The sequence below is a fragment of the Acartia tonsa genome, chromosome 11, assembly GCF_053477335.1.
Source record: "Acartia tonsa isolate MP-2025a chromosome 11, ASM5347733v1, whole genome shotgun sequence".
Classification (NCBI taxonomy): Eukaryota; Metazoa; Arthropoda; class Copepoda; order Calanoida; family Acartiidae; genus Acartia; species Acartia tonsa.
In genome coordinates, this window is record NC_137270.1 from 25,006,815 (window position 1) to 25,030,845 (window position 24,031).

Here is a 24,031-nt window from a genome sequence, read left to right on the forward strand (position 1 = left end):
ATTCATACAGATAATTCGAACAGGCTTCTCCAGTTTTCATTTTCTTTTTTGAAGGATTTATTATTAATATGAATTGATATTAGGTTTGTATCCCATCTTTTTCATGTAGGTAGTAACCTTAAAATCAAATAGATATTAAAGAAGTTATTTTTAAAATAAGTATCGTATTGTGGGGACTAGAAAATAATGGATGGTAACTCAGAGAAAAATTGACATTAGAGTGGGTCGATTTTTAATGATGTATGCACTTATAGTTCAAATATTATATAGAAACCCAATACTAAATAAAATTAAAGACACGGAGGCTGCGTCCACGCACCTAAAAAAATGAGCGGTCCCTAGTAGAGGGCAATTTTTTTATTTCAAAGCAAATATTTTTTCGATTTTGGGTTTCTAACTGTAGTTGTTAGTTCCACATTGCAATTCTAAAATCGACCCACACTTGGAAATTAAACTTTAAATTAAACTATTCTAATAAGTTTTATAAACACGGTCGCTCATTTGAGGACTTAAAACTTTAAAGACGTTCATCAAATCTTGATTAGCTTGTACAAACAATTTAAACTGGTTATATTAAAAAGTTCATGTCTATCGACTATTGTCCTAACCCTTAAGATCCCATATCGCAGGTACTCTAAAACCGGTTAGAATACAAGTACCTGGCTTGGTAGTTCAGCCAGAACACATTGAGACAAGGCTTCTTTGTTCCATGTTCCGTTAGCTGCAAACCTAAACAAATCATGATTTAGGAAATTAAATCTCTACATAAAACCAAACCACTATTCCCTCTTGCGCTGAGCACTAACCCAATTTCCCCTTATTTTTTCTTTATGTCAGAAAAAGATATCTATGCTTTATTGGGTAATGGGAAGACCCTCAGGGTTAGAGCACCGCACACATAGGCCCCGTTCAGTTAGCTCCACTTGCAGAGGTAAGCATAGGAAACAGCCCCAACCCACGTGACTTATCTTTAATTTATTTTAAAATAGGATAGGGATAGAAAAGGGGATATCAAAGCTCTGCTCAATAGACTCTTTGTGTGAAAGCACTAATAACCAGGAATGAAGGGGACAAGGAGCTGTTTATTACACTAGTCCCCAAAGTTTTGAAGTAACGTTTTTATTCGTTTGCTTAACAATTCTGGGGACTTTAATTGAATTTTGAATGGTTGTTAAAATAAGTTGAGTGTCCAAACGTTTCAACCACTAATTGTAATCTATAGAATGAGTAATTTTGTGGATAAACATCAATTTATCGGCCATTGTCTTATCCCTTTAGATCCATGACTAATACCCCTAAAAAATTGGCCTGTACTTACTTTCTCAACTCAACAAACTGAACAATATCTCTTTCTGCCGTTTTAACTCCACTGGACAGTCTCCTGCACATGAAACATAATTAACTTTTTTTTACTCTTCCCAATTTTATAATTGTGCTTTATTATTTGCTCTTTACAGGGATTAGCCAATGAAAGACTAATAAAGTGTGTTTTTATTAGAAGGAACAAAAAGTATTGCTTAATTTGGCCCACTTACAATTGACAGAAATTAGTCAATGACTCAATATCGTATTTAATTAAATGGCTTGGGGCATTATGCAGTTTTCACAAATTATAATTCATATATATTCAGGGGTGTATATTCTGCACTAGATTTATTTTTTTCCCCCTGCTACAAAATTTTTTATTTTTCTTCCCCCCCTAGTTTTTTCTCACCAAGAAGGGGGAAAATGGAAAAATATTTAAAGAACACTATATCTTATTTATTTTATCCCTCCTACCCCACTCTTTTTACTATTATACACTTTCTACTATAATTAGACAAAGACAATTGGAGACACGATCTATGACACTATCTGTAAAACATGAAGCTTTATTTATAGAAAAATCTTGGAAAGCTAAATTTTGACAAGTATAAACATGAAAATTTAACCATTTTAAATACCGACCTAAAAAAACTTAACAACTTTTAATGTTACCTAGTGTTAGTAAATAAGAACGGCACAAATCTAAATACTTTACAGAATAAGTACTTATACAGTGTGTTTTTTTATGAGAACTTTTTTGAAAGCAATTTTACCCCACTTATAGTTATCAGAATTAATTGATTAATGGCTTATTTTCTTCGTTTTTTAATGCAATTGATAGAACATTAAAAAAATATAACAGTTTTTGTTTAAAAAGTACAGTAAAATGTAAAATTCAAATCTTAGGTGTCAACATCTAAAAATGGTTTTAGCGCATTTATCTTATGTTCAAATCTTCTACCTTTTGCAGGAATGGCTGCAAAACGCTTCAAAGTTGAGATCTAGAGCTAAAAATTGATACATATACTATTGGGGACATGTACTAGAATATATCAAAGTTTGCAGGTCATATCTCAATCAGGGAGGGAGTACTGGCCCCCCAAAGTTGACTACTGAAAATTCAATTTTTTTCTTGCAAAGGGTAGAAGATTTAAGCATAAGAAAAATGCGCTAAAACCATTTTGATGTTGTCACCTAAGTTTTGAATTTTTGATTTTACTGTACTTTTTAATTAAAAACTGAAATTTTTTTTTAATGTTCTATTAATTGCTTTAAAAAATGAAGAAAATAAAGTTCTCATAAAAAAAAAAACACTGTAGAAATCGTATAAATAGCAGCTACGCCTAAGAGGCCTTTGAGGAGGTCATTTTCAAACGGGAGCGATTTCTCTTGATAGGATTGTGAACCGACCTCCAAAAAATAGTAAGTTAAAAAACCTTCCCAGGACCTTTAAGAAGCTATAATGTGAAGCAGAAACATTTCGGTTCAGAAGTTCAGCATCGAATACTAATGTAAGTGTAAAAATAAAGCAAATTTATAAAAAACACTTCTAAAAAAAACCTGCGTGTGCCGCACGGCTTCCAAAATGTGTTTCATAAAGGTTATTTAAGTAAGAATATATAGGAAAAGCTCTTTTTAATCCTAAGCTGGATCTTTAAATCATTTTAGTGGTGAGCCAGATCGAGGTAAGCCGAATTTCAGCCAATCACAGCGCGGCATTTCATAAGATGATGTGCTCTCATTGGTGGAAAGTTGGCTCACCCAGATCTGGCTCACCAATAAAATGATTTAAAGATCCAGCTCTAATGAATGTGGCCAATAAAGCTAAATAGAAGGACAAGCCAGGAAGAAATATAACACCTAAGGAAAAATTAAATATCCTCCAGCTTTTTCAGCAGCAAAAAAAAATATTTTTGATAATTTAAATTTTTGGACAGGCAGAAAAGTATGTGGCACAAAGTGTTATATTCCTTGGATTGGACAAGCACAAATATGAATAAAAATTAATTTTCCTTGTCTGCTCCCTGTCATCCCCGTCCAGAGCCTCCATAGCAGAGAAGTCCTCCTCCCCCACACCAACTATTATAATAGACATGGGCAGTCCACTCGCCTCTACTATAGTCCGCTTGGTAGCCTGGCAATTGTGAAATGCATTACATTATGTTCAATTACGTCTAGAAATCATGTTCAGTGGTCATTAAAAACAGAAAGAGAAAGAATGACATAAGAATATAAAAATGACAGAATAGTACGCAACTTTTCGTTAATTTATGAATATTAGAGTTATCCTATCAGTATCATACTTGGCATACTTATTTCTGTAATATTAGGTAAGATTTAGAAAGCGCGACAACTCTATAATCTTTACCAGAAATTCCATAAGAAACAAGCTGATGTTTTTTTTAACAGTGATTCCTATGATAACAATGTACAAAATTTTATAGAAAGCATCTTATTTATAATCAAGTCCTAAAACTTTTAATAAACAGAATCCTGTTAGAACTTTGAAATTAATTTTCTGCTTATTAAATTTTGACACTCTAAAAAGTTTTTCTGTCCGTTTGTTCTTACATTGGAATTCGGAGCTTTGCTTTTATGGATGATCTTTATAATCAAGTCCTAAAACTTTTTATAAACAGAATCCTGTTGGAACTTTAAAATTAAATTTCTGATTATTAGATTTTGACACTCTAAAAAGTTTTTATGTCCGTTTGTTCTTACATTGGAATTTGGAGCTTCGCTTTTATGGATGTTGTCATCCTTGTTTAAGAAATGTAATGCAAGTTTTGCCTCCATATCAGTAATAATTCCATCAGTGATGATCAACAGGATAAAATAGTTGGTCTGGTCAGCAACTCCTCGCCTGGGGAAATTCAATTCAGATTTGGTTCATTTAAAACTGGCATTTTGCAGAGAGAGAGGGGACAGTGGGCTGTTTAAATGACATAAATCCCCAAGGTCTTAAAATAACTTTTATTTATTAGTTAGCTTAACAACTTTAGGGACTTCTAATGAATTTTGATTGATTATTTTATTAAATTGAATGTCCATACGTTTCAACCACTAATTGTAATCTATAGAAGCAGTAATTTTGTGTATTAACATTGGGGATGTACATTACCCCGTCCCGGATTTGAAAAATTTTGTTAAAATTTTTGCCCCCAGCCAAAATATGGTTGGTTTATGCATAAAAATGACCCATGCAAAATATTTTTTCTGTAATGCAAAAATTGCGACGGTACAAGCACTGCAAAGTTTTTAAAATCTGCAAAAAACCCTGTTTTTATGGCATATTTGGGGCTTTTGTACCATCCCATTTTTAAAGATTTTTACAAAATTTCAATTCAAGTGTGTTGATATATACCTGAAATTTACCAAAAAAAATGGGGGCAGTCTCAATTATAACATATGAAGGTGTAGCAAGTAATCTTCCAAATACAAAATTGTCAAATTGCATACATATATAATAGGGTTGGGCCGGATACTTTTTTGGACGGATACTGGATATCTGGCTGATTTATAATGCCGGATATCCAACATCTGGCCAGATATCTAGCAAATACCTGGTAATTTAGCCGGATATCTGGTTATTCGGCCGGATATCCGGTAATTTGCCGGATACCAAGTCCAAATATGTTGCATTATAAATCAACCGGCCAAAAAAGTATCCGGCCTACCTCTATTATATAAGTATGAAATTTGTTTGATACACAAAACTATCCCTTCTGTAGATTAAACTTAGCGGTTGAAACGTTTATACACTTAACTTAATAAACCATCCAATCAAAATTCAATAAAATTCTCAAAAGTTGTTAACCTAATGAATTAGAAAAACAATTATAAAACTTTGGGGACAAGTGAAATAAACAGTCCAATTTCCCCTCCCTCTCTGAATTATACCAGAGTGTACCAAAAGTCTAATAATAACTAGGGAGGCAGAGCACAATGGGCTGTTAATTACACTAGTCCCCGAAGTTTTAAAAACTTTTTCATTTGTTTGCTCAACAACTTTTTAGATTGTTTGAAATTTTAATTGGTTTAATAAGACATTCCAACCACCTATTGTAATCAACAGAAAGGGTAAGTTTGTGTATAATCATGGGGTATACACGTCCATTTATCAGCCATTGTCTTCTCTTTCTAGATCCCTGTACCCAAAGTCTAATAAAAACTGGAACACTTATATTTTTATTACATAACAAGAAATAACATGTTATTCAAGAATCTAAAGGGATAAGACAATGTCTAATAAATTGATGTACATCCCCAATAATGATACAAAAAATTATCCCTTCTGTAGATTAAGACTAGAAGTTGAAACTTTTAAACACTTAACTTAATAAATCAACCAACTAAAATTTACTGAATTTCCCCAATGTTTTAACCCAATTATAAGAAAACACCGTTATAACACTTTGGGGATTAATTTAATAAACAGCTCAATGTCCCCTCCCTCCCTGATCTATACAAGAGTGTATCACAAGTCTAATAATAACTAGGTAGTAATACACTAGTCCCGAAAGGTTTATCATAACATTTTTTTATTTCTTGGCTCAACAACTTTGGAGACTTTTATTGAATTTTAATTGGTTTGTTGATTAGGTTTAGTGATCAAACGTTTTAACCACTATGTAATCAACAAAAAAGGGTCAGTTTGTGTATCATCATGGGATATACAAATAAATTTATCAGCCGTTGTCTTATCCCTCTAGATCCCTGTACCCAAAGTCTAATAATAAATGGAACACTCATTTTTATTACATAACAAGAAATAACATGTTACTGAAGGATCTAAGGGATAAGACTATGGCTAATGAATTAATGTACATCCCCATTAATAATACACAAAATTAACCCTTCTGTAGATTAAAATTAGTGGTAGAAAGTTTCCCAAGTGCCAAGTCGAGCACATCCCCCCCCCCCCCCCATCTCCCGACCTTGAAAAAAGGAGGGATACTTTCTAGTTTGTTTCTTAATTATATAAGGTCAGGTTAAGATAGTTTATATTGGCTACCAGGGACCCTTGCAAGTTAATATAAGGAGGGAGGGGTTGTCAGTGATCAAAAGACATTTTGAGGGAAAGCACCGAACATCTTTTATAAGCTAAGACATCTTTTTCAAAAATTAACAGAGATAAACAATGAATAATGACACATAAAAAGATAATGTTAAAAATTATCTAATTTTCACAAGAAGAGCTTCACCATAGTACTTTCTAGCGGTATTGCTCCTAAAGGACTCTTGGGCACCTGAGAGAAGGGTTGATCCTATAATTTTATTTAAGTGGTAATAACTGAAACATTCCCTGGATCTATCAGTAACTTTACTGTAAAGAAGAAACAATTGCATACATATATAATAGGGTTGGGCCGATACTTTTTTGGCTGGATACCGGATATCCGGTTGATTTTTAATGACAGATAATCGTTATATGGCAAATTACTGGATATCTAGCCGAATAAAAGAACATCGGCCGAATAACCGGATATCTGGCCGAATAACCGGATATCCGGCAAAATAACCGGATATCCGGTCGAATAACTGGATATCCGGCCAAATAACATATATTTGCCGGATATCCGGCATTATAAATCAGCCAGATATCCAGTATCCGTCCAAAAAAGTATCCGGCCCAATCCTATTATATATGTATGCAATTTGACAATTTTGTATTTGGAAGATTACTTGCTACACCTTCATATGTTATAATTGAGACTGCCCCCATTTTTTTTGGTAAATTTCAGGTATATATCAACACACTTGAATTGAAATTTTGTAAAAATCTTTAAAATTGGGATGGTACAAAAGCCCCAAATATGCCATAAAAACAGGGTTTTTTGCAGAATTTAAAAACTTTGCAGTGCTTGTACCGTCGCAATTTTTGCATTGCTGAAAAAATATTTTGCATGGGTCATTTTTATGCATAAACCAACCATATTTTGGCTGGGGGCAAAAATTTTAACAAAATTTTTCAAATCCGGGACGGGGTAATGTACATCAATTAGTCGACCATTGTCTTATCCCTTTAGATAGTAGATACCTGGGTAATTTGCCAGGGATCTTAAAGGATAATAAGTCAATGGACGATTATATAAATACTCTAAGGTTTTGAGCCAACAAAAATGATAACGTAGTTACAATACTTTGGGTACCAGTGAATTTAGAGTCTTAAATCCCATTCCTTCCCTCTTTTCCCCTCACTAATTTGATTTTTAATTTGGCCTGAATCGGTCTTAACCTAAAATATCCCCAAAAGTCTATATTTCTTGTGACAGGAAGGGATAATTCATTGGCCTGATTTTTAGAAAAAACGTTCGCCTTACTTTAACTATTGAAATAATACGCTTGACAAAGCAGCCGTAGAGTTCCCTCTTAATGTTTCTAGTTTTATTTAATATTCTACCAATAAAAAACAAAGGGATAGTTCTACGAAGTGTATTTAAAGAGTTAAGGTACTTAGAATAGTGAACTTTTATATGTCTTAGTAGAATATATTAGGCATTGGATAGATATGATTATATGTTAAAGAATTTTTAACATTGACCAGACCAAACTTTTTTTATTTGACAATATCTAAAAAAGTTAAAGTGATTTGCCACATAAATTACATGAGAATGGTCTATTTTTTTCCAAATATGTAATATGTATAGCCAAAACACCAATATCAGAGAATCTTTTTCCACATATTTCACAAGAGTTATAAAAAAATTGAACAGGGGTTCCCCTTGGGACAAGTTACTTAAAAAACATAAAAATAACGTCCGGTTCATAATAGGACAAGTTTTCTATAGATTCTTTTTAAAAAAATAAAGAAAACCGTCCGGTTTACTTACAATATACACATAATCTCACGCGGAAATACCAACTAACCATACAACATATATATATATATAAATAAAAAGACCATTCTCATGTAATTTATGTTGCAAATCACTAACTTTTTGAGATATTGTCAAATAAAAAAAGTTCGGTCAGGTCAATGTTAAAATTCTTTATCGCAATCATATCTATCCAATGCCTAATATATTCTACTAAGACATATAAAAAGATCACTACTCTAAGTACTATACTAAATATTTTATTGGTCATTCTTTGTTGTTATGTGTATTTTGTTGTATAAAAAGTTTGAAGTTCTATTAACTAGTAAATGCTATCTAAAGTTGTATTTATGACAAAAAAGTTTTTGCCATATATAACATGCAACGAAGTTGAAAATAAAAATGAAAATCTCATTTTTTTAAGGAAAATCCCTGGTCAAATCTTTTAATTTTAATCAATAACTTTATATTATGCACTACTACGTTATTCAAAATAGAAAAACTTACAGTTCACTATTTTTTTTTTAAATGCACTTCGTGAAACTATCCCTTTTAAATATTCTTTAGACATAAAATAAATAATAATTGAATTCCTTGCAAATCTAGCGACATGCTCTATGACTGGAGAAAAGTTTGTTGGTCCAAACAGTTGAACACTCTATTGGTTGAGTAGGTACTTAATCGAAATGCTTATAATGAAAGATCGTTAGAAAATAAGGCAAATTTGATTTTTTTGCTAAAAAGTGGCGTGTGTACATGGTTTTGTCAGGGGTGAGGCAAGTGGGGACTCTGATCACTGTGGCAGTGTGGATGGAGAGGGGTAAACAGCATACTCGAATGCCTAACTGAAGCAAACAACCTGTCCAGAGCAAACAGACGCTCTCCTTAACTGATGCATAGCTGTTTAACAGAGGTGTAGAAATTTTTTAAGGGGGTAGTAGAGGGATTGGGGATGAACCTCTAGAAGAAATGAAGGAAGGGAATAAACAAGGATGACAACATCCATAAGTAGCGAAGCACAAAAAATTGTGGATGGGAATACGTAGAAGTAGATTTAAAGTGTATTTATTAAAATCAAGAATAGATTTATTGGAGAAAATAAACACGAAACCTTGTTTTATTTTGTATGATGAAGACGGTTAAAGTAAATTACATACTAGATGCACATAACAATGGGGGGAAAAAATTTGAAACTGTTAATGCAAAAAAGTTTTAAAATTGGACCAAAAATACCAAAGATATGGGGAAATATGTCAAACATATAAAAATAGCCAAAAACCTGCTAAAAGGCAGTTTGGCCGCCATTGTTTCTTTTCTTAAAACACCAGAAATTTAATGTTAATATCTTTAACTGAAAATTTTTTGAAAATTGGACTATAAACACCAAAGATGTGGGTAAAAATGTGATAAATACAAAAATAGCCAAAAACCTGCAAAAAGGCAGTCTGACAGTCATTGTTGTTTTCTTCAAATGACAGGAAATTTAATTTTGATATCTTTAACTGAAAAAATTTCGAAAATCGGACCATAAACACCAAAGATATGGGGAAAAATGTGAAAAATATAAAAATAGCCAAAAACCTGCAAAAAGGCAGTCTGACCGTCATTGTTGTTTTCTTCAAATGACGGGAAATTTAATTTTGATATCTTTAACTGAAAAAATTTTGAAAATCGGACCATAAACACTAAAGATATGGGGAAAATTTGGAAAATATAAAAAATAGCCTAAAACCTGCTAAAAAGCAGTCCGACCGCCATTGATGTTTTATAGTCAATTGTGCTCCTTAATGATGGGAATGTTGTCAAAAAATTTCAGCTCTCTATCTTTTATAGGAGCCGAGAAAATCACGTTTCCCCCAATTCATTAATTACGGACAGACGGACGGACGGACAGACGGACGGACAGACGAACATTGTGAATTATAGAGTAGCTTCGCTACTAAAAATATGTGCGTGTTGGAAAAAAAGTGAGAAAAAAATTGAGCGATATGTGTAATAATGTATATAATCAAATAAAGAAAACTTGAATTAACTGAATGCATTTAGGGGACGGAAATATGTTTATCTTCCCACGAGTATTTAAGTATCTATTCCTGGATGCATTGTGCATACGCCGCCAGAATACCATTCAGACCATCACAGAAAGGCTGGTTGGGGTTCAGGGTGAGGAAAAAGTCGTGTGATGTTTCTCCGTTGGGTGGTATCCTCGCCCCAAATCCCAGGCATGGAAAGTGCTTGTCATAATCATAATCCTAAAATGTTTATAAAATTCTAATTATTTGAATAGATATGTATTTTTTTATTGAACTGTTTATGTAGGTACTTCCAAATTATCAGGTTTTTGATTAACAATTCATTCAAATTAAACAAAAATACATAAATAGTCATTTATTCTAAAATTATATTTAAACAAATAGGCGAATGAAACAATAATATTTGATAATACAAATTATTTTCATTAATATAGTTTACGAAAGAAAGTGAAATGTTTCATAGAATAGAGCTTAGATGGGAAAATTATGTGTAAAAATTTCTTCCCTAGTATAATATGGAAGCATTTATTACAGTCAATGAATGTAAAAGTTACCTTTGCGGGAAATTAAATGGGCAAAAATTTCGTCGCTGGTATTTTAGGAATGAATTGTGTAAGAAAGGTGCTTGTCTGCTAGAATTTCCTTTATAATATGGGTCCCGTTTGGCCATTTTAGATGCACTAAATTTATTACCTGAACAATTTCCCCTACTGATCTGAGTGCTAGTGTGTACTGATTATCATGACCAGGCTGATAATAATGCAATGACTTAGAATCCCTAGGGAAAAAAAAATCTATCATACAAAGAAGAACGATGTCTGTCTAAAACTTAATATTTCATTATCCACTTAACCGATTATATTTCAGAAAATTTGGGTCCGGAATGGTTGAACTTTTCACGGAAGCTTAATAAATGTCTTGGAGTTGGTTTAATTATATTTTCCTGACCTCTCCGCCACCATCCCCTAGAGGCTAACTTTTCAAGGATTTCGGATTCAGAGTTATGATCCAAAAAATGGCGGATTAATCCTAAACGGATTCGGATTGCCATTCCTGTTTTCAACGGATTACCTTGGATTTCCATTTGAGCCAGTAAAATCTACAGCAATGGTAAAGTTGAGCTGTAACCCGCCTTGGATGAAATCCAGAAAACTGAAGAATTTTTCTATGTGCACACTAAACATTTTTGTTTTAATGACTTTTATTTTGTAGTTTATTAAAATAGTTTTTTTCTGTGTGTAATGTTCACAGAATGTACTCGAAGGATTTTCGGATCAACAAACATCACCTAACTTGTCACATGTTAAGAATTGTATTAAAAATCTATTTATCTTGTGGTAAACCTTTATTTAGAATGTTAAATCCATTTATATAGAAAAAATATCTAAGATACTAGGAAATTATTATTTTCTATTCTAATTTTAAATTATATAAAGTATTCGGGGCTTTTGTCTGAAGCTTAGATTCTTAGTGACTACTGAAGCGATTCACTTATCTTTTTAGGTATACTTCACATTTGATAGTTTTAGGCCATTGTATGCTGATATTTAAGCTATTTTTCTTTGCCTCTTCGCAATACAGAGCCCTTAGTTTTAAATATTTTAACATTATAATTTATAAGGTTCCATCGGGATTCCTCCCACACGGGATTCCTCCCACTGAATTCCTCCCACGGGATTCCTCCCAAACGGGATACCTCCCACACGGGATTCCTCCCACACGGGATACCTCCCACGGGATTCCTCCCACACGGGATACCTCCCACAGGATACCTCCCACGGGATACCTCCCACGGTATTCCTCCCACACGGGATACCTCCCACGGGATTCCTCCCACACGGGATACCTCCCACGGAATTTCTCCCACACGGGATCCCTCCCACAGGATTCCTCCCAAACAGGATACCTCCCACGGTATTTCTCCCACACGGGTTCCCTCCCATGGTATTCCTCCCACACGGGACTCCTCCTAAAAATGTTTCAATTTTTTCCAATTTTCAATTTTTCAGGGTGGGGTGTCCTTCCACACCCCCGTAAAAAAAATTTTTTCACATTTTTTTTTTCATTTAAAGATTTTTGGAGGGTGGGATAACCTTCCACACCCCCCTAAAAAAAAAATTTTTTAAATTTTTTTTTTCATTTTAAAATTTCGGGGGGGGGGGGTGACCTTCCACACCCCCCCAAAAATTTTTTCTCAAATTTTTTTTTTCATTTTAAGATTTTGGGGGGGTGGATAACCTTCCACACCCCCTAAAAAAATTTTTTTCTTCAAATTTTTTTTTTCCATTTTCAATTTTGTTGAGGGTGGGGTGACCTCCAACACCCCCCAAAAAATTTTTATTCAATTATTTTGATTATTTTTAAATTTTTGGGGGTGGGGTGACCTTCCACATCCCCCCCAAAAAAATTTTTTCACATTTTTTTTTTCATTTAAAGATTTTTGGAGGGGTGGATAACCTTCCACACCCCCTAAAAAATTTTTTTCTTCAAATTTTTTTTTTCCATTTTCAATTTTGTTGAGGGTGGGGTGACCTCCAACACCCCCCAAAAAATTTTTATTCAATTATTTTGATTATTTTTAAATTTTTGGGGGTGGGGTGACCTTCCACACCCCCCTAAAAAATTTTTTTTCTTTCATTTTTAAATTTTTGGGGTTGGGGTGACCTCCCACACCTCCATAAATTTTTTTTTCTTTCATTTTCAAATTTTGGGGTTTAAGTGACCTCCCACACTTCCATAAAAAATTGTTTCAAATTTTTTTTCTTCTCATTTTCGGGGTGGGATGAACTTCCACACCCCCCTAAAATTTTTTTTTCTTTTTCCATTTTCAATTTTTCGGGGTTAAGGTGACCTTCCACCCCCCCTAAAAAAAATTTTTTAATTTTTTTTCTTTTCTGGATTTAAAATTTTTTGGGGTGGGGTGACCTCCAACAACCCCCTAAAATTTTTTTTTCAAATAAAAAAATTTTAAATGGCAAAAAAAAAAATTTGAAAAATTTTTCAGGGGGTTGTGGGAGGTTACCCCATCCACATGAAGTTTAAATTTTAAAATGGAGGAAGAAAAAAAATTTGAAAAAAAATTTTTTTTAGGGGGGGGTGGAAGGTCACATGCCTCCCATGGTATTCCTCCCACACAGGATTCCTCCCACACAGGATCCCTCCCGCGGGATTCCTCCCACACGGGATTCCTCTTACTGTATTCCTCCCACATGGGTTCATTTTACAAAAAAACATTTTCCCTTTTTTTCAGTTATTTATTTAAAAGAAAACCAAGATTTTATTTTTAAAATTCTTTTTCCAAATTATTTCCTAATTTTATTTATAAATTGTCCTCTAAAGATTTTAAAAATATAGGTATTTGATTTTGACTATATGTCTGAAAAAGTTACATTTGATTTTATACTTCGTCTGTCTTATCCAGCTTGCACCACGAGGAGGTCAAGTATAATAGCAAGCCATTTTTGATGTTTTTATTTTGAGAAATTTTTTTTTTGCTTTTCTTTTTTTTTAAAATCTTTTTATTTTTTTTATTTTTTTTTAAATTAATTTTTTTTTTATAAAAAATTGTTTCCACATAGGATCAGACAGAGCTAAAAATGTTAGCTACTGCTCTGAGATAGATCAACTTATTTGGGCTTGCTGCATAAGTATTAACTTTGGCAGCAAGTCTTTGGGCCAACAATAAGTATTTCTTTCTAACTGCTGGATTGTTGACAGCCTGATTGTCAGCATAAACCTTATGTTGGAGTGCAATGTCCTTTATAAGCCCATCTAAGAGTTTCCACACACTGGGATGTTTAGAGAGAAAGAGTGAATTTAATCCATTGTGGTATCCTTCTACAGCATTAGTGGTTCTGGGAACATTATCAGCTGGATCTGTAAAATGGTTCCAAACTTGAGGGGGATACCTAGAAGGATTTCTTGGTATGCCTGCACCTCTATCTCTACCCTGAATGTAAGATACCTCAAAGTAGGCAATCAGCTCATTGACTCTCTCTATATCTGGAAATGAATCAGCTAGTTCATGAAATCTTGGTAACACATCATCTAATGGAACAAATGATAATGCCATTAAGGATTTGACTGCCATGTTGAACTCTGGGTTGCTTTCAAATTGGCTCTTTAGACCTAGTTCTCCAACTTTTCTTATTACAGACTGACGAAGGTGGAAAAGGCATCCTTTTACTGAAGCATTTGGGTATGCCAGTCTGAATGCATTTTGAGCAGCATTTTCAAAGTCAAGCAACATAATTTGTGGAACAGAATCAGGCAGAAGTTCCTTTAGGGCATCTAGCATCCTGATGTATGTATTTTGTTCTTTGTTGGGCAAAAGAAAATAGTTGTTGCCTACCTTAGCATGAATTGTGTAAAGCTGGTAGAAAACTGATGGCACAACAGCAAAGGTGCCATCACCCAACCACACATTCTCATCATCCAGTACATGTAAAAGCTCCCTGGAGCCTAACATTAAAATGCGGTTAGGATCTGCAATACCTGTGTCATGAAGAATAACATTCCTGTATTTCTCAAGAATTTCAAAGCTTAAATTCTGAGGATTTGGCTCTACAGGATTGCCCACTCTTCTCTTAGCCCTGATGTTGTCATCTAAAGATGGGCGCTTAAGTAGCCTTTGCAGTGTATCTTGACTTAGACCTGCAAGGCAATCTGCAAGAACAGATCTTGTTGTGTCAAGAGTTGAAGAGGCCTTTGTCCTCATGAGGGACTGCACTCTCAACACATCATTTTTCACTGGATCTCCAGTGTGTGAGTGTATGACCTTCCACACCCCCCTAAAAATTTTTTTTCCCTCCATTTTAAATTTTAAACTTTTCAGGGGGATGCGGTAACCTCCCACATTCCCCTGAAAAATTTTTCAATTTTTTTATTTTTTGCCATTTAGAATTTTTTTTTATTATTTAAAAAAAAAAGTTAAGGGGGTGTTGGAGGTCACCCCACCCCAAAAAATTTTAAATCCAGAAAAGAAAAAAAAATTTGAAAAAATAATTTTTAGGGGGGTGTGGAAGGTCACCTTACCCCGAAAATAAAAAAAATAAAAAATTGAACAAATTTTTTTATGGAAGTGTGGGAGGTCACTTCAACCCCAAAAATTTGAAAATAACAGAAAAAGAAATTTGTAGGGGGGGTGTGGAAGGTCACCCCAACCCCGAAAGTTTAAAAATGAAAAGAAAAAAAAATTTAAATAAAATTTTGTTTGGGGGTGTGGGAGGCTACCCCACCCTCAACAAAATTGGAAAGGGAAAAAAAAAAAATTGAAAATTTTTTTTTAGGGGGGTGTGGAAGGTCATCTCACCCCCTAAAATCTTAAAATGAAAAAAAAAAAAATTGAAAAAAAATTTTTAAGGAGCTGTGGAAGGTCACCCCACCCTGAAAAATAGAAAATGGGAAAAAATTTAAACATTTATAGAAGGAGTCCCGTGTGGGAGGAATAACATGGGAGGGAACCTATGTGGGAGGAATACCGTGGGAGGTATCCTGTTTGGGAGGAATCCTGTGTGGAAGGTTAATATTGGGGGTGTTGGAGGTCACCCCACCCTCAACAAAATTGAAAATGGAAAAAAAAAAAATTTGAAAAAAATTTTTTTTAGGGGGGTGTTGAAGTTTATCCCATCCCCAAAAATCTTAAAATGAAAAAAAAAATTTGAAAAATTTGAAAAATTTTTTTTTGGGGGGGTGTGGATGTCACCCCCCCCCCCCCCGAAAATTTTAAAATGAAAAAAAAAAGTTGAAAAAAAAATATTTTTAGGGGGGTGTGGAAGGTTATCCCACCCCCAAAAATCTTAAAATGAAAAAAAAAAATTTGGAAAAAAAATTTTGGGGGGGTGTGGAAGGTCACCCCCCCTCCTCGAAAATTTTAAAATGAAAAAAAAAAAATTTTCAAATTTTTTTGTACGGGGGTGTGGAAGGACACCCTACCCTGAAAAATTGAAAATTGGAAAAAATTCCGTGGGAGGTATCCTGTGTGGGAGGAATCCCGTGGGAGGTATCCCGTGTGGGAGGAATACTGTGGGAGGTATCCCGTGTGGGAGGAATTCCGTGGGAGGGATCCCGTGTGGGAGGAATACCGTGGGAGGTATCCCGTTTGGGAGGAATCCCGTGGGAGGGATCCCGTGTGGGAGGAATACCGTGGGAGGGATCCCGTGTGGGAGGAATACCGTGGGAGGTATCCCGTGTGGGAGGAATTCCGTGGGAGGGATCCCGTGTGGGAGGAATACCGTGGGAGGTATCCCGTTTGGGAGGAATCCCGTGGGAGGGATCCCATGTGGGAGGAATACCGTGGGAGGTATCCCGTTTGGGAGGAAATCCGTGGGAGGGATCCCGTGTGGGAGGAATTCCGTGGGAGGGATCCCGTGTGGGAGGAATACTGTGGGAGGTATCCCGTTTGGGAGGAATCCCGTGGGAGGGATCCCGTGTGGGAGGAATACCGTGGGAGGTATCCCGTTTGGGAGGAATCCCGTGGGAGGGATCCCGGTTGGGAGGAATCCCGTGTGGGAGGAGTCCCGTGTGGGAGGAATACCGTGGGAGGGATCCCGTTGGGAGGAATCCAGTGGGAGGAATCCCGTGGGGAGGAATCCCGTGACTACCAATTTATAACTATAGGTTTTATAGTGGTAAAATCAACTTTTAATACAATCTTTAAAATGATTAACACTATATGTAAGAGCCAAACTCTATTGGTATCATCAGTGGAACTATCCCTTTATATCCTCTTAGTTATTGCCACTTTGAAAAAAAAATGTGACAAACAAACATTTCTGTATCAAAGACATTAAAACAATCCTGTTAAGAATTAGAACACCAGAGTCCTTATATTTGCTTCCCTTCTTAGCTTTCTTCTTCTCGTTGATCAATGGAAAACTTCTTTGCTCAGCTGACAACATTTCCTAAAAATAATTTTATATTAAATACAATCAGATATAAATACAAGCCAAACTGAGTTGCAACCAACTCAATCTGTTCAGCCGTTAGCAATATCTAATCAGGCAAACCAAAAAACCACTCTACTTTTTACATAAGAAATAACTACTGTGTAGTAGGTATTTAAAGGACAGAAAAGGTTTTTAATGATTACCTCCATCGACATATGAGCTGTGCCAATCAAATCATGTTTACCATTATCATCATGATCAAACACAGAAAATACAAGCAGTGCCTAAATTGATTAGAATTTTAACTCCTTTTACAAAAGTGATAAGGGGGGTAGCTATACCCTTTATGCCTAAGTCTAACCCATTCGTTCGGGGCAAACATGTACCCAATGTGATCTAAGCTAACGAAAGTATATTAGAATAAAAAAGGGGGGGAGAGGAAGGGTTCTGTACTTGACTATGCACTTTTAGTGAAACCGCAATTAAAAAACGGATATAATAATGACTAAAATATAAGTATGAGGTAGTTAGGTTGTCTATTTTCCATTCCAAAATATTACTGTTTAAATCCTGGCTTAGTCTCAAGCTAGTCACTTTCTTCCTTTCAAATAAAATTTATAATGCATGAAATATGGAAAGTGAATATACAATTGGGAATAAGTATCTTTTTACTTCTGTTAAAAAGGTACCTAAAACTATTAAATAACCTGCGTTAAACATATCTGTAATATGTATTATAAGTTCATAGGTACCTTTTCATCGTTGTTTAATTTTGTTGAGTTGAAAGCGAATGGCTTCCACTTAGGATTGAGATCATTATTTATATGCTCTGTTCTATGCACTAAGGGTCCCATCACATTACCATTTAACACCTAAAAACACAGATTTGTGTACTTTATGATTATAATATTGTCCTAAAGAATGATTATGTTCCTAAAAAATCAATAAGTCTTCACTTCCAATTAAAAATCAATAAATCTTAAACTATGGGGTCAGCAATAATGTATTTCATTGTTAAATTATCCATTAAAGTGTTGTTCTAGCGTTAAGATCTTATTTAGCCCTTAAAATCAAATATCTCAACAATATTCTCTTTGTTTATTGATTTTTTTATTTAAACATTACGCTACCCAATAAACACATACTTTTGTTCAACAAAAACTCATTATTTTGTTTTGTACCAACCTGATTTATTTCCAAGAAAGGATCACTTTTACCAAAGAAATCTTTGTTGTCAAGACCCTTGGCCGAGAAAGTCACGGAGTAAAGTGTGTTTGCACCCTTCACTTCAACAGAAAAAATCTAAAGTTAAATGAATAATATGTTAATAAAGTTTATATTCATTCGTGGCTATTAATTTGAATGTTCATCGATTTTGTTACGATTATCCCATATTAAATGCCAAAGCTAATAAGTCGTCAAATCGCAAAAAATCAATACTTACTTTCAGGAAGCCTTTCTTATTAAAAAGCTGTTTTGAAAATCCTCTAGACTGACCAGCTACAATTTCGCCAAGAGACACTTCACAAAATCCAAGACTATCATGATCTAAATACAAAAATGTTATCTATCTAAAATTATCATATGTAAGAGACACTAATACAAAGTATTTCATTTAAAAAAATTTCTATGGTTGTTTAAAGGGGTAGTTTCACGAAATGCATTTGAACTTAATTTAGTGAACCGCATATTTTTTTAACTATATTTATATGGCATATATTTGAAAGAATTTCAATTTTCTACCACGTAGTTTTTAAAATATCAAGACTTGAAAACTACGTGGAAGAAAATTAAAATTCTTTCAAATATATGCCATATAAATGTAGTTTAACCATTTAACCAGGAAAAAATATGCGATTCACTAAATTAAGTTCAAATGCCTTTCGTGAAACTACCCTTTTAATCTAGTTGTAAGGTGTGAATGCTTTACCTTGAACAACATTTGATGTACAGTCACGATCAATGATAACAAACTTCAAAAGTTGCCTCTCTTCAAATCTAAAGAAAAAATATTTTAGACTTGAAATGGATGGAACAAACTATTATTTTGAAAATACAATCTGTAGGAAACACTACCTGTATTCTAGTTGAAATGTTTTAGCCCATTTTGGATTGAGTGTGTTCATAATTGTTTCTGTTCGTCCAAACTCTGCATACTGTTTCGTTTTTGCATCCTAAATAATCGATAACATTATCTAAATAAAAAAATTTTATTTAAAAGAAGCAAGATAACCAACATTAAACATTAAACAACATCGACTTATAAAACAATCTTTATATATTTTTACATGAATAAAAGATTTTTATTTTTTATTTTGAATCTGAATACATATACCAATCAATCACGTAAATATATTTAAAATACCTGAACGTAGAGAATACATAAAGGATCAGACTTTGACAAGACGTCCTTGTCATCCAAACCCTGAGCTTGCAGGGTCAATTCAACAGACATTTTCGGTGCATCAGCCCCTGGCCGCCACTGATTGCCAGCTGGCCGTCCGTGGAAAGAAAATCCGCCAGCAAAACTCATTTTTAATAAATAAATAAATATACAGGTATCTGAAAATATAATTCTATAATAAAAATATATTTGATGATCAAAATTCTGTTGGAACTTTGCTCCTAGGCATTCCCATCCGCCCTTGTAACCAACACTAAACAGGCTACTTTAAGAAGACAGAAAGAACGAATTTTGTGAAAAATAAATTATACATTAAAATTTAAGACAAACAAAAGTTGTAAAACAGAAAACGGACCTGAACTTTCAAGGAATAAGCAAAAGTTTCTTTTTAATACATTTGCCCGTCGTTTCCTTCAAATACAGAGTACAAGGGATACTTGGCCATTAATTCTAATGCAAGTAAAGAGATTTCTTAAGCTGTATCTTAAAATTTTAATAACTACTGGACCGATAAATTCTCCGCGGAATGAAAACTACACATAAGTCTCTGCATATCTTTAAATTTAATTTAAGATTTTGACCTAGAGAAGGTTAAGAGGTTTATTTGACTTTCACCAATGATAATTTTATGTGACGCTTTTAACTGCTTGGTACATATTGACAATGATTAAAATAAGATTACTTCATATTGTTCTCCTTATCTTTCAACAATTCTCAGGTTAATTTTATTTTATTTATCATAGCTTTTACGTCATGCAGTGTTTGGTACGAACTTACGAAGAATTTTTTATAAATATGAGTCATAACACTGAGTGACGTACAAACAGACGAAACTTGTTCTACATCACGTGCTAGCGGCTACGCCCCTAAAGGTCTCTAGCAAGTTTTTTTTTTGGGTGGTCGGGGGATTTTTTTGTAGGGTCAAGGTATATATAGACCTTTTCTGGACCTATGAGAAGCTTCTTTGAAAAGAGGAACCAAAACTGTAAAGCCGTTAAAGAGTTCAACACACAAATGAAAATCCTATTGCTTTTACTTGTTAAGGATTAATGGGTCATTTGATATCGACTTACAATAAGCTTAAGATTTTAAATTAGAATTTAATTTTTCAAATTATTTATCACGCAAAATAAATCGTGCGCTTTAAAGTAAATAGCGGCATTGTTATTATTTTTCAAAGGGACAAAACTTCCAATGCTAAATTTTCCCGCATTTTTATGAAAATGACAAAATTCCAGTTTGGCTGATTTTTATCTCGGAAATTGGAAGATTTTTAGAATATGTGTTCGCGGATTTATTTTAAAGATTAAATAACTTGGTATAAATTTGATATCTTGGTTCATTAATCTGATTTTAGGTCATATATATGCAGTTCCCACCCCAAAAATCTTTGATAAGACTTTCAGGAATAAGGGATGTGTATTTGAAAATAAATAAATACAAAATATGCATTTATTTAACACGAGTTTATTCCACTTTTATTTTATTTTTTAAATAAAAAAGGCAGTCCCTAATTCCCTGACCAAACCCGGCCTTTACCCTCTTTCAATTTCAATATTTTTGTGACCATGCCCCCCTCTTTGCAGCCCTCCATACTCCGCCCCAAAATAAAAGACTGCCAAACCAAACCTCTACTTTGGTTAGGGTATACAACTAGTTTCAAAGCCAAATTTATTTTTGCTAATTGTTGGACTTTTACTATTGATTTTGTAAATAGTAAGAAATATGTATAATTTTACAATGATTTTAGGCACCATCTTAGTTTAAGAGAAAAGGCGACACTCCAAATATAAAACAAAATATTGATAATTAAAAGTTGACACCTCTATTCGTCTGTTTTGCGTTCAAGTTGCATCCAAGAAAAATTCAACGCAAATTCTCAGAATTTTTACTTGAGCTATTTTTAACCTTTTAAACATTAAAAGTTTGTGAATAATAAATTGATAAATAATTAGTGATACAAGGAAATAAAGTGAAAGTGTGAATTTGTCAATTTTAGGTTTGCTAAAAGAATGTAAATACAGGTAAGTTACAATTTTTAATGTTTGCAAATTAAATTTCGCAACGTTTGTTATTTTATCATCGTAAAATGGCCAGTTTGCAATTTCACAGTTATTTACCAGAAATAAGGTTTCTTCTCAGTTAATAAACTTAAATTGGATATTTCTATTAGATTATTTAAGATAGATATAAGTTTTATGGTCATACTTATTGACGTTATTTTGTAAACATAATGAATATTTTTTATAAAATATCGTTTAAATAGTTCAGAATTGTATTAGCTGCAAAATAATGATATTCACGAATCATTACCCCCGTCTTTTACTGAAGCTGCCCACTTCTTCAGGCATCAGCTTTGGTCGGGCCAGCTTCAATGATAAATTGATCTCATGGATAACTTTTAGATTTACCCCAAAGCCATTATTTTCAGATATAACAATAAAATTATAGTAGCGAACCTATTCTAAGATTCTAACTGTGTCCGTCCATCTGCTTATTATTACATTATACAGGCTGGAGAAATGTAAATTTCGCGACTGTTATGCTAATTTTGTACTTTGCTGAATTTTGTTTGCTGTAATCCTTGTGTTTAAGAATAATGATTTTGTAATAACTTTAGTAAATATTAAAACCCTTCTTATTTACGCTCTTAATCATGCACTGTTCGGGATTCACTATCCGGGATAGCAATCAGGTTTTTTTTAATACTGAAATTTTTTTTATTTCCCTAAAATTTGTGGATTAATCGGAAACCGATTTCGATTGCCATGCTCAATGTCATAACTATAGTTTTTTTTTAATTTTACATATTATTTTCAGGTCTAAATAGACGGGTGTTTAAAATCCTAGACAAACAAAGATCAATTAAACAAAAGCAACTAGTGACAGGGATTCGAACCCAAAACCTACGGGAAAATGGCGGAAGCTGCAGCCCCAGCCGTATCTAGTCAACAGCCTACAATTGTTAAAGAAGGAATTCTCTACAAAAGAGGTAACTTTGAAATAAGATTTTAAAATAACACACATGAAACAGAGATTAGAGTAAAAGAATAGAGGGGATACGAGCTATATTTAACTCTACCCATTGGGCGCAGAATCTGTGCAGACGATGTATTGGGTCTTTGAAATCAGCTTTTAGCGTTTGAAATAACATCCGAGTCCATACAATAGAACATAATGCAATTTTCTAGCAGACGAAAAGGTTCTCCAACACTAGGGCCAAGTAGTTGTCTGGATCATTAATGTATACCTATACATTCATTTAACCAGTGTTTCGGAGCCGTTTGATTTTGGTGCGGCTCCGGCTCCAACCTAAAATCAAGAAAAACTCGACATATATTTTTCCCCCATAAAAAATATTTTTTATTTTTGACTTTTGAAGGTTTTAAAAGTTCAATTTTTGATAAAAATGGACTTGAAAACTTAAAAAGGGCATTTGCACGTGACAAAACAGAGTTACCAAATTATAATTTATAAAAAAATCTCTTTATTTATCTAGTCCGGAGCCGAAGCCGTTTTTTAACGAAAATTACGGCTCCGGCTCTAGCAAAATATGGCGGATCCACGGCTACCGGCTCCGAAACACTGCATTTAACAGAGCACAACAAAATTATTAATTCAATAGCATAAAGGTATTTTTACTTTGTTTTAAATACAACATCCTGTATACCTATGCAAATTATTAACCTATTTGATTTCTATTTAGGACAATATATAACAACTTGGCGAGAAAGATACTTTCTACTCAAGTCTGATGGACAATTTTTAGGTAATACAATTGTAAAATTATTTGGAATTCAACATTATTTAGAAGTTTATACAAAAATTCCGTAAAAATCTTTCCTTAAATTATCTGTATTCAGGATTTTTAATATGAACATACCTACAATTTATGACTAGATTATTCAGAGTCTTCGCTTCTATCATTATATAGCTATTGGTTTTAGGAATCAATATTCCAAAAATCATGTTTAAAATGGAAGTATGGACTTTTTGGTAATGATTTCAGAGTTGCTACGCTTTCTAAATTGTATTTAACTGATACAGGAATCAATAATCGATGGGACAAATCAAAGAGCTAGTCGTTCGGACATACAGACTCGAAATAAACCCTTAATATAACTATGCTGCTACTTTTCTTAGAATGGACAATGGCCATAAGACAATGATACCGTTGTTTTCATACCAATTAAATACTTTGTAGATTGGTTTATATTTCATTGTCCTATATTTATATTCTATAGTCCATGAAGTTGATAAAAAGATTGCAATAGGTATCTAATCACATTAAAGGATCTTTTTTCAATTATGAATTAATAACTGTTTATTTATAGGTTACACAGTAAAGCCAAGTTCAACAGATAATACGGAACCATGCAACAATTTTACTGTCAAAGGTAATATATTTTATAAGCAGGGTTAGGAGTCGAAATGGTGCTTTCCAGAAAAATGTCTAATGAAGCTCAGGAACCCCTGGCTTAGTTATATTTTGAAATAAATTGAAAATATGGGTGGGGTTAGTTTTTTTCTGTCTAAAGTTTAAACCCTAATCAACTTTTCTATTTATGTTATGACTACTTATCT

At 33.6% G+C, this 24,031-nt stretch overlaps 2 protein-coding genes across 3 annotated transcripts in view; one reads left to right on the forward strand and one right to left on the reverse strand.

Moving 5' to 3' along the window:
• Window positions 1-39: 39 nt before the first annotated feature.
• LOC145331679 (copine-3-like) lies at window positions 40-19,625 on the reverse strand. The gene is made up of 17 exons (XM_080176467.1): window positions 19,409-19,625; window positions 19,120-19,217; window positions 18,974-19,041; window positions 18,488-18,591; window positions 18,229-18,345; window positions 17,796-17,915; window positions 17,247-17,327; window positions 16,955-17,058; window positions 11,228-11,332; window positions 10,850-10,934; window positions 10,217-10,375; window positions 8,716-8,781; window positions 4,096-4,167; window positions 3,316-3,439; window positions 1,319-1,379; window positions 660-729; window positions 40-117 (listed from the first exon to the last, which is right to left on the reverse strand). Exons 1-17 carry the CDS (start codon window positions 19,574-19,576, stop codon window positions 64-66), a joined length of 1,656 nt encoding a protein of 551 aa, XP_080032593.1. The 5' UTR covers window positions 19,577-19,625; the 3' UTR covers window positions 40-63.
• Window positions 19,626-21,019: 1,394 nt separating this feature from the next.
• Window positions 21,020-24,031, forward strand: part of Akt (AKT serine/threonine protein kinase) — a 55,877-nt gene continuing 52,865 nt past the window's right edge. For both annotated transcript variants that reach the window (XM_080176471.1, XM_080176472.1), the window contains exons 1-4: window positions 21,020-21,471; window positions 22,268-22,439; window positions 23,154-23,216; window positions 23,782-23,844. In XM_080176471.1, the coding sequence (XP_080032597.1) occupies window positions 22,364-22,439; window positions 23,154-23,216; window positions 23,782-23,844 (202 nt within the window). In that variant the 5' untranslated portion in view covers window positions 21,020-21,471; window positions 22,268-22,363. The remainder of the gene's footprint in view (window positions 21,472-22,267; window positions 22,440-23,153; window positions 23,217-23,781; window positions 23,845-24,031) is intronic.

Excerpts from the sequence above, each read along its gene's own strand:
- LOC145331679 (XM_080176467.1), bottom strand. The coding sequence starts at position 19,576 with ATGAGTTTTGCTGGCGGATTTTCTTTCCACGGACGGCCAGCTGGCAAT. Across the intron at positions 3,440-4,095 it reads GAATTATTACTGATATGGAG|GCTACCAAGCGGACTATAGT; the intron begins GCAAAACTTGCA and ends CACAATTGCCAG. Across the intron at positions 730-1,318 it reads CAGTTTGTTGAGTTGAGAAA|GTTTGCAGCTAACGGAACAT; the intron begins GTAAGTACAGGC and ends TGATTTGTTTAG.